The sequence below is a fragment of the Typopeltis vanoorti genome, chromosome 8 (assembly GCF_054136105.1).
Source record: "Typopeltis vanoorti isolate ZY-2024b chromosome 8, IOZ_Tvanoo_1.0, whole genome shotgun sequence".
Taxonomy (NCBI): domain Eukaryota; kingdom Metazoa; phylum Arthropoda; class Arachnida; order Uropygi; family Thelyphonidae; genus Typopeltis; species Typopeltis vanoorti.
Window position 1 is genome coordinate 60114990 of NC_143556.1, and position 13985 is coordinate 60128974.

The window sequence follows — 13985 nt, forward strand, 5'->3', positions numbered from 1 at the left end:
ATAAGATCTTGCACAAGAATGTAGTCAGAGCTACTGAATGTTTAGATTTTTCCCTAGTTTGGAAAGATAACAATAACTGCTCTCTTTCCAAGAGTATGGAAATTCATCCACACAGAAGATGGCACTAAACTTGTTAAATCATTTCATTATTGATATCATTTGACCCTACAACACTGGAACAAAGGAAAGCAGTTTAAAGTTTTCTCCTCTACAACAGCCTGTTGTAGTGTTTTCAGACACTTGAAGAGAAAAGAATTTGACATTTTTCTGCTACTTTAAAAAATAGCCAGGAATTCAAGGGAGTAAAGATGATGATGTTTCTGGCAATTCCCAAGAGTATCTACAACTGATTTTAGATCAGCTGTATTTTAAATACAAGAATGACTTTTTTTTTTTAAAGCAAGAAATTAAAAACAAATCATGCTAAAAAAAGTGAATGCACCAATTTTTAAATAAACACCAAACTAAACAGAATGGCAACAATCACCGTGCATCCCCCAACAACTAGAGGTCCCATATTATTTTATTTTGCAGCCGGGTACGAAACTCGAAGATCGAAATCCATCAAAATCTAAGAGTTTCATGCCGAAGAACCATCGGCGAGTCCAAGCGTAATTCATCGCTTGGGTAGTACAACACTAGGTAACTCGTGTCAAAGGTGGAGCAAGCTCATTCAATATTTTCTCATAATGTAAAACGCAGTTCCTAGGAGATGTATCACTGTTTTACATTATGAGGAGAGGTCATTACCCAGACCGGTTTTGACCTTTATTGAGGTCTCATCAGTGAGTAGGTAGACCATGAAATAGGGGTATATGTAAGTATATCAGTAGGGGTATATGTAAGTTTGGTTCACTTAAACTTTGATATTCCAGGGTCTACCTACTAACTGATGAGACCTCACTAAAGGTCGAAACCGGTCTGGGTAGTGACCTCTCCTCATAATGTAAAACAGTAATACATCTCCTAGGAGCTGCGTTTTACATTATGAGAAAGGTTAGAGACGGAACCTTTCTTCTCTTAGATTTCGATCTCCAAGTTTCGTACCCAGCTGTAAAATAAAATAATATGGGATTTATTATCCCCTTAACTTAATTTATGCTCTCTATATAATAATAATATATGGGTACACCGGTCTGGCAATTCGTTAGTAGGGGTATATATAAGTTCGGTTCACTTAAACCTTGATATTCCAGGGTCTACCTACTCACTGATGAGACCTCAATAAAGGTCAAAACCGGTGTGGGTAGTGACCTCTCCTCATAATGTAAAACAGTAATACATCTCATAGGAGCTGCGTTTTACATTATGAGAAAATATTGACGGATCTTGCTCCACCTTTGACACGAGTTGCACTACCCAAGTGATGACTTACGCTTGGACTCGCCGATAGTTTTCTTCGGCATGAAACTCTCAGATTTCGATCTCCGAGTTTTGTACCTGGCTGTAAAATAAAATAATATGGGATTTATTATCCCCTTAACTTAATTTATGTTGCCAGAAAAATAGCCTTTTGGCTCTTTATCGTAGTAACTAGAGGTCCATTTAATTAGGTAATAGATAACTTTTATGTTTTCCTAAAATATATGGAATTATGTAATCAAAATAAATACTTACCATTTTATTACCTTGCCTTCGTCGAATAACATAGGGCCTAAAATCATCACCATATCGCAGGAAGTAATAATATGACACTAGACGATCTAATGGCTTTCTAATAATATTGATAAATATTGGCTTTTGAGCTACTCCAAATCTAAAGGAAAAAATAACAATCACTTATGAATAAATTTTCAAATATGAGATTGCACATATATATAACTAAGATGAAAAGCCAAACGGGTATTTTTTTCTGGTGAGGTTGATAAGTTAAGGGGATAAAAATCCCTTATTGTTTTTCAGCCAGTAAGCGAAACTAAGATCGAAAACTACAATCTGAACGTTTCATGCCGACGAACTGTCAGCGGATCCAAGCGTAAGTGACCACTTGGTAGTGCCACACCAAGGCAACTCGTTGCAAAGGTGGAGCAAGCTCCCTCACTATTCTTGATATTTTTTCTCATAATGTAAAAACACACAGCTCCAAGGAGATGTAGTACTGCTTTACATTATGAGGAGAGGTCACTACCCAGACCGGTTTCAACCTTTTTTGAGGTCTCATCAGTGAGTAGCTAGACCTAGAATATCAGAGTTTAAGTGAAAAGAACTTACATACTTTTGCAATACGAATGCCAGAAAGGTGTGTCACTATATTATGTCATAACATATTATAACTAAGATGAAAAGCCAAACGGCTATTTTTTTTTTTTATGGCAAGGTTGATAAGTTAAGGGGATAAAAATCCCTTATTGTTTTTCAGCCAGTAAGCGAAACTAAGATCGAAAACTACGCAACGTTTCATGCCGATGAACTGTTGGTGGATCCAAGCGTAAGTGACCACTTGGTAGTGCCACACCAAGGCAACTCGTTGCAAAAGTGGAGCAAGCTCCCTCACTATTCTTGATATTTTTTCTCATAATGTAAAAACACATAGCTCCTAGGAGATGTAGTACTGCTTTACATTATGAGGAGAGGTCACTACCCAGACTGGCATGGATCCGCCGACAGTTCGTCGGCATGAAACGTTCAGATCGTAGTTTTAGATCTTAGTTTCGCTTACTGGCTGAAAAACAATAAGGGATTTTTATCCCCGTAACTTATCAACCTCGCCAGAAAAAAATAGCCGTTTGGCTTTTCATCTTAGTTATAATATGTTATAACATAATATAGTGACACACCTTTCTGGCATTCGGATAGCGAAAGTATGTAAGTTCTTTTCACTTAAACTGATATTCTAGGTCTAGCTACTCACTGATGAGACCTCAAAAAAGGTTGAAACTGGTCTGGGTAGTGACCTCTCCTCATAATGTAAAGCAGTACTACATCTCCTAGGAGCTGTGTGTTTTTACATTATGAGAAAAAATATCAAGAATAGTGAGGGAGCTTTGCTCCACCTTTGCAACGAGTTGCCTTGGTGTGGCACTACCAAGTGGTCACTTACGCTTGGATTGGCCGACAGTTCGTCGGCATGAAACGTTCAGATCGTAGTTTTCGATCTTAGTTTCGCTTACTGGCTGAAAAACAATAAGGGGTTTTTATCCCCTTAACTTATTGCACATATATATCATATTTTCCAAATTGTACAGCACTTAAAAGATGATACCTAACCATCCAATGACGATTATAAACCAAGTGAGTGGTCATCACCCAATATGGAAGCAGTGGTAGCTCATCAAGGACCACTCAGTAGATATGCATCAGTCCTGTAATATATGTCAGATACTGAGTGGCTGGATAGTAAACCTATTATTATTATTATCTAAAACCTCCAGAGAGTCAAGGACTCATCAAGAGAGGCTATACATCACCAAACCACGTGTCATATCTTCCGTTAAATTCATTTACACTAAATGAACTCACGAAAGGCAAACTATTCCACTTACTCACTGCTCTGTGAGAGAAAAACCAGCTTGTAACCCTTTCTTGACTGCAAACAAATTAATCTCCATCGATGTCCCCCCCCCCCGAGTTCTCTCCCCAGCTTCCATATAACAAAAATTTTCATCATACAATATCCTATAAAACACACACACTGAAGTTTATAGACCTCCATCATATCACCCCTTTCTCGTGTTAACCAGTGTCTGTTATCCACATACTTGCAATGTGTTCTCATAATCTAAATCCCATAATTACAGAATCTTTGTAACTCTTCTTCGCACCCTTTCCACGGCTTCTTTATCCCCTTGAAACCTGGGAGACAATAGACAATATTATAGTATAGTCCAGGTGCAGTCTTATCAAGGCCTTATAAAGAGGCAAAATGACTTCTTTATCATTACATGTTTGCTTCAGCATTGCAATTATCATCTGAGTTGTATCTGCAACTTTTGGAATATGACCTCTGAACTTCAAATTCCCATTCACCATTATGCCAAGATCCATATGCTTCATCAGTTTCTTGTAGCATAACCCTGTTAATATAATATGCTGCTGACAATCTCATCACACCAAAGTGCATAACTTTACACTTACTAACATTAAACTGACAGCCATTTTCATTTGTCCAAATTTCCAGCCTATTCAAATCATTCTGTAAGTGCTGGATATCAGCATCATTGCCAACAATTGCACATCTCTAGTTAGATCCTTCCTAATGTCATTAATGTATAGATTGAACAACAATGGCCCAAGGACTGAACCCTGAGGTATACTATAGGTAACCTTAAATCTGGCAGATTCACACCCACCACATACCACTTTTTGATATTTGTCTGTCAACCATCCACTTATCCAAGTCAAGATTTATATTTCAATTCCATATTCTCCAGTAACAGTCATTCATGTGGTATCCTATCAAATGCTTTGCAAAATCCAGCATTATCATAGTGTATCCATTTCCTTTATCTGACTTGGCCATAACATTGTTATAAAACATGAGCTACATACTGTTTCTGTATGCCAGTTCTTATCAACTTCTCTAAAATCTTCACCACCATCACACCAGAGATAATGACAGGTCAGTAGTTAGACACATCAGTTTTTGCACCACCCCTTGTATAATGGAACTATCATACATTAATGACTTTCACATACTGGCTGATACATGGACTTATCATACAGTACCTTGAATGAACTGAAAGATATGAAACTTCACGACCATTTGAGAGGAAATTTTTAGATTATAAATAGTGTAGGTGTATATAATGGAATTCAGATAATGTGTGTAGAGAGCTATTCAAATGCTGAACAAAAAAATACTAATAGATGAAGGAGTAATGTATTTGATACATTTACCTGGCCTGCAGATCCTGAAGATTTTGGAAAAGAAGAAATTATGATTTTTAGTAAAGATTTCAGGAAATATTTTGACAATAATGATGAAACAGTTTCAACAAATTTGATGAAAGAGTGGTATGGGTTCAAAGTTTTAGGAAAGCATTTAAACATATACAAGTCCTTTTTGAAAGAAAAAGGAATAATAAGGACAGCAGTTTAGAGAAATGGAATAATAATTCCATCTCTAAACTGCTTGAAATTATATCTATTATACCAGCAAGTACATCTTTGTGCAAACAAGGGTCTAGTCAAGTGAATCTAATAAAAAGGAAGTTGAGATCATCAATTAATCCCTCCACCCTACATGATTTAGTGATGATACATATGAATTATCCTTCTCTGCAAGATTTTGTCTCAAATAAGCCAGTTGTTAAGTGGTATTTTGCAATCAAGAAAAGATACACTGGAGGCCATATGAAGTCCTCATGTATATGAGCAGTGTTGTTGCATACATTTTGAACCCACATTAAAAGAAATGATATTTTTATATAATTAGGCATAACATGTAATAAGAAATAAAGAATGTATTCCTTTTTTGTCATGGATCATAACATTAATTTTTTTTTTTAAAACATCACCTGTAACTATATTTATATAGAGCTGAGAATACTGCCGAAAAATGGTATACAAAAAGTTCTCCTAATCAGCAAATAGAATCCAATCAAAACCATTATTCTGGCAGTCCAACATTATGTACCCAAACTGCCAGAATGCTACACAGGCACCTTATCTTACAAGATTATCTTACCAAGAGGAGAGCTGATTTCTCCTGTAGAAATTTATCCAGTAGGTCTAATTTCTAAAGGAGAAATTATTAAGAAAATGTGTTTGGAGAAAACATCATGCATTTTAATGCATGATCTTTCAGCATCTTTCCCAGCCTGATTAATGGAAGTGGAGAAGGGACTCCAGTAGGAGATGTGAATGTTAAAGTCCTAAACAAGGAAGAAGACCTTGCTGTTTGGGTTGCAAAAAATCCAGCTTCAAAGAATAATAAAGGCCAGAGTAGTCTTTTTTAGAGAAAGTAAATTGTGAGCTGGATGGGATTAAGATTTAGCACTCTCTAACACAAGGGATGTCGGATTTGACAATGGATTATCATTTAACAAAAGGGTCAAAGCTGTATAACTGAGAGGAGACCTCCATATAGCCTTTATAGCCTTTAAAGGAATGCGGAGAACCGACCAGGGCTTACAAGGCTCCTGTTTTCGCCAGGGAACCAGGGCGAACAGCAAAAAAGTCAGCTACTGGAACAAATCTGAAAACGCACCTCAACTCAACATCACCAGAGTTAAAGATCGGTACTATCAACATAAGAGAACTGAATGGCAAAGAAATGGAACTAACTGAGGAATTAGATAAGTATCAGATCGACATAATAGGGGTTACTGAAACAAAAAAGAAAAAAACTGGTGAGATATTTCTGAGCAATAAATACAAAATGTTATATTCAAGCAATGACAATCAAGGAAAAGAAGGAGTAGCCATAGTATTCAACACTAAATACGAGGCTAATCTTCTTGAATGGCAGGCAGTCTCAAGTAGAGTAATGTGGGCAAATATGAGAATGGGAAACTGGACAATGAGACATATTTGTGCCTATGGTCCCACAGAAGGTTCTACTAAGGTAGAAGTGGAGGAATATTTTGAGTCTTTAGAGAAAGCAACTGACACAATGAAAAAGGAAAAGTTGGTCCTTGTTGGGGATCTAAATAGCAGAGTAGGAAATGATTGTGAGACATACAAAAATATTTTGGGAAAATTTGGAGAAAAGAGCAAAGCTAATAATAATGGCAAATATCTGTTGGATTTCTGCTCAGGACATGGACTGGTTATTACTAACACCATGTTCCAACATAAAAATGTGCACAAATTCACATGGAGAGAAGAGGCAAGGAATAAGAAAAGTCTAATTGATTATGTTATTGTTGATAGTGATGTTTTCTCCCTGGTGCAGGACATCAGAGTGTACAGAGGATTTGAAATTGGAAGTGATCACTATTTAGTCTTGAGCAGGATAAAATTGAATTTCACATTAAAAAGAATAACATGTAAGTTTTAAAGCGAATAAAAGTTGAGCAGCTCTCAGATGTGAACTGTAGACTAAAGTACACAAAGATTATTGAAGAAAAAATGAAAGAATTTGAGAACAGAAACCAAACCTTGGAGATTCAGTGGCAAGCCATGAAGAAAGCCCTGATTGATTCGACTAGAGAGGCATGTGGTGAAGTTGTCTGCAAGGATAGAAAAATTAGAACTCCATGGTGGACACAGGAAGTTAAATTGGCAGTGAAGGAAAAGAAGAAAGCATATCAAAGGTTCCTGGCAAGTAAGTCAGCTTGTGCTCTTAGAGAATACAGATACAAATGCAAGAATGCTAAACACTGTGTAAAACTAGCTAAACAAAAGTCATGGGAGGACTTTGGCAAGAATATAGAAAATAAATATGAAGAAGGTGGTAAAATATTCTGGAGGTTGTTGAAGAAGCTTAGGAATGGAGGAAAGAGTGCTGTAAAAGGAATTAGAGATGATAAAGGTGACATGAAAACAGGAGAAAAAGATATCCTTGAAGTATGGAGTAATAATTTTGAAAAATTGCTAAAGGAAACAAGCAGTGATTGCACAGTGATAAAAAAAAACACTCAACAGGCATACAGTCAGGAATACATATCCATACTTGAAGTAGAAAAAGCCATCAAAGGCTTGAAATGTGAAAGGCAGCAGGAGTAGATGATATTCGACCAAAAATGCTGAAGTATGGTGGTATAAGAGTCTTACAGTGGCTGCACTGTATAGTTCAGAAATCCTAGACAGAGGGACGAATTCCTGATGATTGGAGTAGAGCTCTCATAGTACCCATATATAAAAAGCGAAATAAAACTGAATGTGAGAATTACAGAGGTATTTCCCTACTGAGTGTTCCTGGCAAGATCTATGCAAGTATACTTGAGAAACGGTTGAGAATTATGGAAGAAAAGCTTGGTGAAGAACATGCTGGATTCAGGCCAAATAGAGGCTGTCAGGATCAGATTTTCACTTTACGACAAATAGTCGAAAAAGCATGGTAATGTAACAAAGATCTGTATTCAAGTTTTGTCGATTTGGAAAAAGCATATGACAAGGTGCCAAGAAAGAAGCTATTCAATACGCTACAGTTATATGGTGTCAATGGGGCATTATATCAAGCAATACTTAAGTCTTTTATTTGAGTTGTAAGTCAGCAGTTAGAATTGAAGGAAGTACAAAAAGATGGTTTAATGTTAAATCTGGTGTGAGACAAGGATGTACATTATCCCCTCTGTTTTTCATTATCTATATGGATCACATTATGAAGGAAAGTGGTATTAAACATGATATCAAAATTGGAGATGTTAATGTCAGCTCTTTGCTGAATGCGGACGATGTTATACTTCTAAATAAATCCGCTACAAGTCTGCAAGATTCTTTGACTAAATTGAATAGCTGTTGTAATAGATATGGTATGAAGGTCGGCATTAAAAAGACAAAGACAATGAAAATAGGCAGAATCATTGAAAATGTCAACTGTGTTGTGAATGGAGAACCTGTGGAACAAGTGAAACATTTCAGCTACTTAGGCATGATTTTTAGTGAAGATGGTAAATTAAATATAGAAATAGACAACAGAATCAGGAAAGCTGGTATGGTGGGAAGTCAATTGAATAAATTCATATGGAATAAGAGAGAAATTAGTCGGAACACTAAATTAGCTGTTATACAAGACAGTTCAAACCAGTTTTAACTTATGGATCTGAGAGCTGGGTCAGAAGTAAAACACTTGACCAAAGACTAGAGACTGCAGATATGAGAGGCCTGAAAAAGATTATAGGCATTAACAGATGGCATCAATGGCAATATCATATTAAAACGACGATATTAGGAAAGAACTTGACATCGTCAGCAATCAGGAATGCGTTAACAGAGCTAATCTCAGGTGGTATGGTCATTTAAACAGAATGGGCGAAGAAAGATTAGCAAAACAAGTGTTCTCTGCTAGGTTGGCAGCAAAACGACCCAGAGGAAGACCAAGATATAGGTGGATTGGTACAGTACAAAGTGCCTTAGACGATAGAAATATAAGATCTGATAATTTTGGGGTCTTGACAAGTAACAGGCTGATTTGAAGGAAAATTGTAGGTAGGAAATTAGTAATGATGTAATTTTTTTTCATGTAGTACTATCATATCCTGTACACCCCTTGAGGGTACATGGCAGGAATTTGATGATGATGATGATGAATATATATATATATTCTTCAGTGTTCAATACTTTCATTCTTTAAATCTTTCATGTTGATGATTTTGTTATTTTCTTTTTTAAATTTTGAATAACTTATAAATACTTTATATGAATATAGTTCAGGCTTAATATCTATTCCAGCAGCCTTTACACATTTCAGGTTTCTCATCACTGTTTCTACAGTTATTATATATTTCTAGTCAGTATACTTAATAAATAAGACTATATTCTTCTTGGACATTTTCTACCATTATCATTTATTTTTGAAATTACATTAAATATGTGGAATCTTCAGTTTTTATATAATCTTTATGATCTGTGAGTCCTTTTTGTGATACTCTTTCCTCCATTTCTTTCTTGGTAGACTCCAAAATATTTTCTATATTATCCCTAACCTCTGCATGCTGATTTTATAACTCAACTTTCTTTCACGTTTTAGTTTCAGTTATAGTTACATTTTAATAACTTTTTGCTAAGTGCACAAGAAAAGTTACTAGCTAGACTTATTTTATACAATTTCTTCTTTTTGTGGACAGCTTTCTTAATTTAATGTTAATATGCCACAAAGCAGTTCATGACTTATCTTTATGCACAACTTTCATATACCTTCCTAGCTCAAACAAATTTTGAGACACAGTCTCAAACATTTTAATTCGTTTTCAAGATCCATCACTTTTGCAACAAATAACATTTGTATATCATTCATACATGAGAGTTGTTACTTATATTTCTCTTTTGTTTTCAATGGGATACTTTTTATTCTGCTCCATGCTAAGTGGTGTCACTTTCTACTACAAATTCACTGAACACTCTTGTATCTTGACCAAATCTGAAGATGTGTGTTCTTTTGTCATGAATTATGCTGCTGCTCTTCGGAAGTACGACTGAAGCAACTAAGGCCACTAGTACATCAAATTTCTCAGTTGCATGTGTTCTTCTGGCTGAGTTGCCTGTTTTGTAGAATGAAAACACTGCCACTTCCAGATCAGACTATCTAACCTACCTTCTGTTGAAATTTCCAACAAATGAATTTATGCACATTTTATGTGGGAAACATGATGTTAATCCACAATGTCCTGAGCAGAAATTTAGCTAGCACACTTCTGTCCTTAACTTTGTCCTTTTCTCCATATTTTCACAAAATATTTTTGGATGTCTGGAAAAATATTCCTATTCTGCTTTTTAGATTTCCATTAACTTTGCCATTTTCTTTTTATCAGTTACTCTCTCTAATGACTTATCCTCTACTAAAATCTTCTTGGGAGCATAGCCACAAATTAGTATCACCACTTAATCAAAATGGACCCCAATTCAAGAAATTTAGATAATGAATACTATATACATTCTCTCAATTGCCAGATTCCTAGTACCTCAGTAAATCATATGGTTATCAAAAGGTCTAACTTCTTTTAGTTTTCTCAGTCTAAGTAATGACCGTTATGTTGACATGGTACATCTTTAATTCTCATGTTGATGCACATCAATTCTGCTGAGGTCAAGGTTGTCCCGCCATAATAACTATTTTCTATCTTTAATGTTCATCCATATTTCCCAATGTAAATGGCAGAGGCCTTGTATAACAGGCAATATCTTAACCAGCATACTATCAGATGCTATGTATCATCATCATCATCATCATCATTATTATTATTTGACACCGCTTCAGAGGGTCCAAGGACTCATCAAGGGCTAATGGTCTACAACTCCGTCTCCACCACTCAATCACCAACTGACTGCAAGTACACCAATGCCATCTACCACAGACAATCACAAACATCCATGCCCATGGCAAGATTCAAACCCGCAGCCTTTTGGCTGGAGAGTGGATACACTATCCACTCGGCCAACTAATCATGTTTATGTTATTTGAGCAAATACAGAATACAATATCCAATCTTCACCTTTCTGTAGTATGTTTTTATACATATTACAGGACGGTAGGGATTGGATACTAAGTCAGCAGTCACAATTAGTTCTTTGCATTCCTTACAAGCTATGTGAAGGTTTCCTCCTCCTGGTTATCTAGCTTTGACTCTGAAGCAACCTCTAAGATAAATTAAGTTAAAAAGAATATACTCTTGACTACATTTTCTAAATGGAACCATCTGAATTGTGCAGATAAAAGGATCTCTGAAATGTGTCATTAAAAAAACAGAAACACAATCGAAAATAAGAAATACAATTTAAAAAAAAAACGGTAAAATGAAACCCATTAAACTTGAAATAAATTAATAAATAACAAAAGAACTTGAATTGATAAGCTGATGCATTTCTGAAAAAAAATTCTTTGCCTGTGTTTAAAACATTCACCCTCAGTCACAAAATGTCATACTTCTGCTCAAAATATATCATTTAAGGATAACCCAAATGAAGGAGACTGAAAAAAAGTTCTGCCTTAAATGAGAATTTCACAACATTCAAGAATCTGTTTCTTCCTTGTAAAACGTTTAATACAATAACAAAAATGTTTTATGGGCTAGGGTATAAAACAATTTTGTAAAGTTAGAAATGTGATGTTTTTAAGAAATGTCAAAACTATTAATAAAATTAAGACTCCACAAGTATCAAAAGTAAAATATAAAAATAAATGCATTGAAATGTGCAATTGGGGCTATATAATACTCACTTCCCAAAATCAAGGAATGCAATATGACCGTGATAGATAGCTGGTTTTTTGGATGTCCAGGATGTAACATTATGTACAAACCTTGCCTGAAAAAAAATAAGAAAAAAAAATTACTTGGAAGTAAACACCATATTTGAATGAGTTGAATCTGCAAGATTTCATTCTATGTCATATATATGTGTGAAAGGAGAGTAACATTTGGAGAGAGAGAACAAAGCACATAATAGTAGGGGTAGATAATATTGAATATATAGTCTAGAAAATGTTAACATTAGAGATAATGTTGAAAGTGCAATGGTGGAAAGCAGGAGATCCTCAACAATTTAATAGCTCACTTACATTTAGTCCTTCACAGAACAAAGAGTGAAACTGAAAGACTGAAGAAACATGAAGAGATTAGTAGAGCTGAGAAGAAGAAAAAAAAAAGCAAGATGATAAGGAGAAAAAATTTTATGGTGATTCCATGATGAGGAGTATTTAATGAAAGCATGACAAAATCTTGCTTCCCTGGTATGAAAATGAACAATATTAGTGAGGCTGTCGGATGCAAGATGAAAGAATTGATTTCAGCTGGTACTAATGACCTGGGAAGTGACAAGAAGTGTTGTATTAGTGAAGATGTGAAGGAGTTATTGGAAGAAGTGAAAAAAGAAGAGCAAGAGGGTGAAAATTGTAAGTCTGGTGCCATGCTATAAGAGCAATGCCAGCACATGAACCAATGCACAGGTGTGCACAAGAAATGTAGCATGTGGGCATATGGTCTGAATTTGGCTGATGGAATGACTGAACTTAAATGGGTTTGGAGTTGGGATCTAGAAAGAAATTTGTTCATAGAGTGTAGAAAAAGGAAAGCAAAAGCAATCAGTATTATTATTACGGGCGACTCCAAGGAGTCCTTAGACTCACCGAGGGAGGCCCTAAACATCATATCCATCACAGTTATTTAACATTCACACAGTATCTATCATACTTTGCCTTGAACTCATTCACCGTCATAACACCCACAACAGACTTTGGCAACTCATTCCACTCATTCACCACTTCTTCTACGCATTATTCCCGCTTCCTATGCAGGGTCCGCGTGTTACTTAGATGTGACTTCTTCTTAGTACTACTCCCAACCGACCCGTCGCCTGATCTGCCGCTAGGGGGCCCCGTGAACATACGCCTCTACAGATATATTTTTGACTGTAGAGGCGTATGTTCACGGGGCCGGTTTGCCTGTTTGCTGGATGAAAAACGCCAGATAAACTAGCGTAAAAACCCTACTGACCGCACCCAAGACCGGCTAACTTGGCTATGCCTGAGGAAGATCCTCAAATTCCTCACGTCTACAACGGGAATCGAACCTGGGACACTCCTTCCCCAGGCATATGGTTGCGAAGCACAAAGCCACTAGGCTAACCGCACGGTCCCACTCATTCCACTCTAAAGGTAAAAAACTCAGCTCTAACACCCTTACTAACCACACTCTTGCCCAGCTTCCACGATGTCCCCTAGTCCTCCCACCACCAGTCATGTTCTCAAAAATATCCTCTGAATTAATCCTATAGAAACCCTTCAGCAATTTGAATGTCTCAATCATATCTCCCCTTTTCCGCCTATCAACTAATTTCTGCAACCCACAAATCTTCAACCTGTTTTCATAAGGTTCATTCCATAGACCTGGTATCATCTTGGTCACTCACCTCTAGATCCTCTCAACCTCCTCCCCATCAAGAAGAAACCTAGGTGACCAAATCTGGGCACAGTAGTCGAGATGGGATCTTATCAAGGCTCGATACAGAGGAACAATAACTAGCTTATCTCTGCCCGTGAAAGTATTCTTCAGCATCCAAGTGATTCGATGAGCTGATTTAGCCACTTTTGCAATGTGCCCCCTAAACTTCAACTCTCTATCCACCAACACTCCCAAGTCCCTGGCCTCATCAATCTCCTGGAGTACAGTTCCATCAATGTGGTATACTGCTGCTAATCGTTTCACCCCAAAATGCATAACCTTACATTTTGTCACATTAAATTGACATCCATTCTCCTTAGCCCAGACCTCCAATCTATACAAATCACCTTGAGATTTTGACATTTTGACATCTTCTGCATTCACTATTACCCTAGCCAACTTTGCATCATCATCAGTGAACCGTTACTCTCAGATCCTTCCCTATATCGTTAATGAACAAATTAAACAGCAGTGGTCCAAGAACAGAACCCTGTGGCACACCAC

The 13985-nt window shown here is 36.5% G+C and overlaps 1 protein-coding gene across 1 annotated transcript in view; it reads right to left on the reverse strand.

Annotated features, from left to right (window-relative positions):
- Positions 1 to 13985, reverse strand: part of Hs2st (Heparan sulfate 2-O-sulfotransferase) — a 91647-nt gene that overhangs the window by 34649 nt on the left and 43013 nt on the right. Inside the window, exons 3-4 of the mRNA XM_090396688.1 lie at positions 11762 to 11847; positions 1618 to 1756 (exon numbers count right to left, since the gene is read on the reverse strand). Coding sequence (XP_090252814.1) covers positions 1618 to 1756; positions 11762 to 11847 — 225 coding nt within the window. The remainder of the gene's footprint in view (positions 1 to 1617; positions 1757 to 11761; positions 11848 to 13985) is intronic.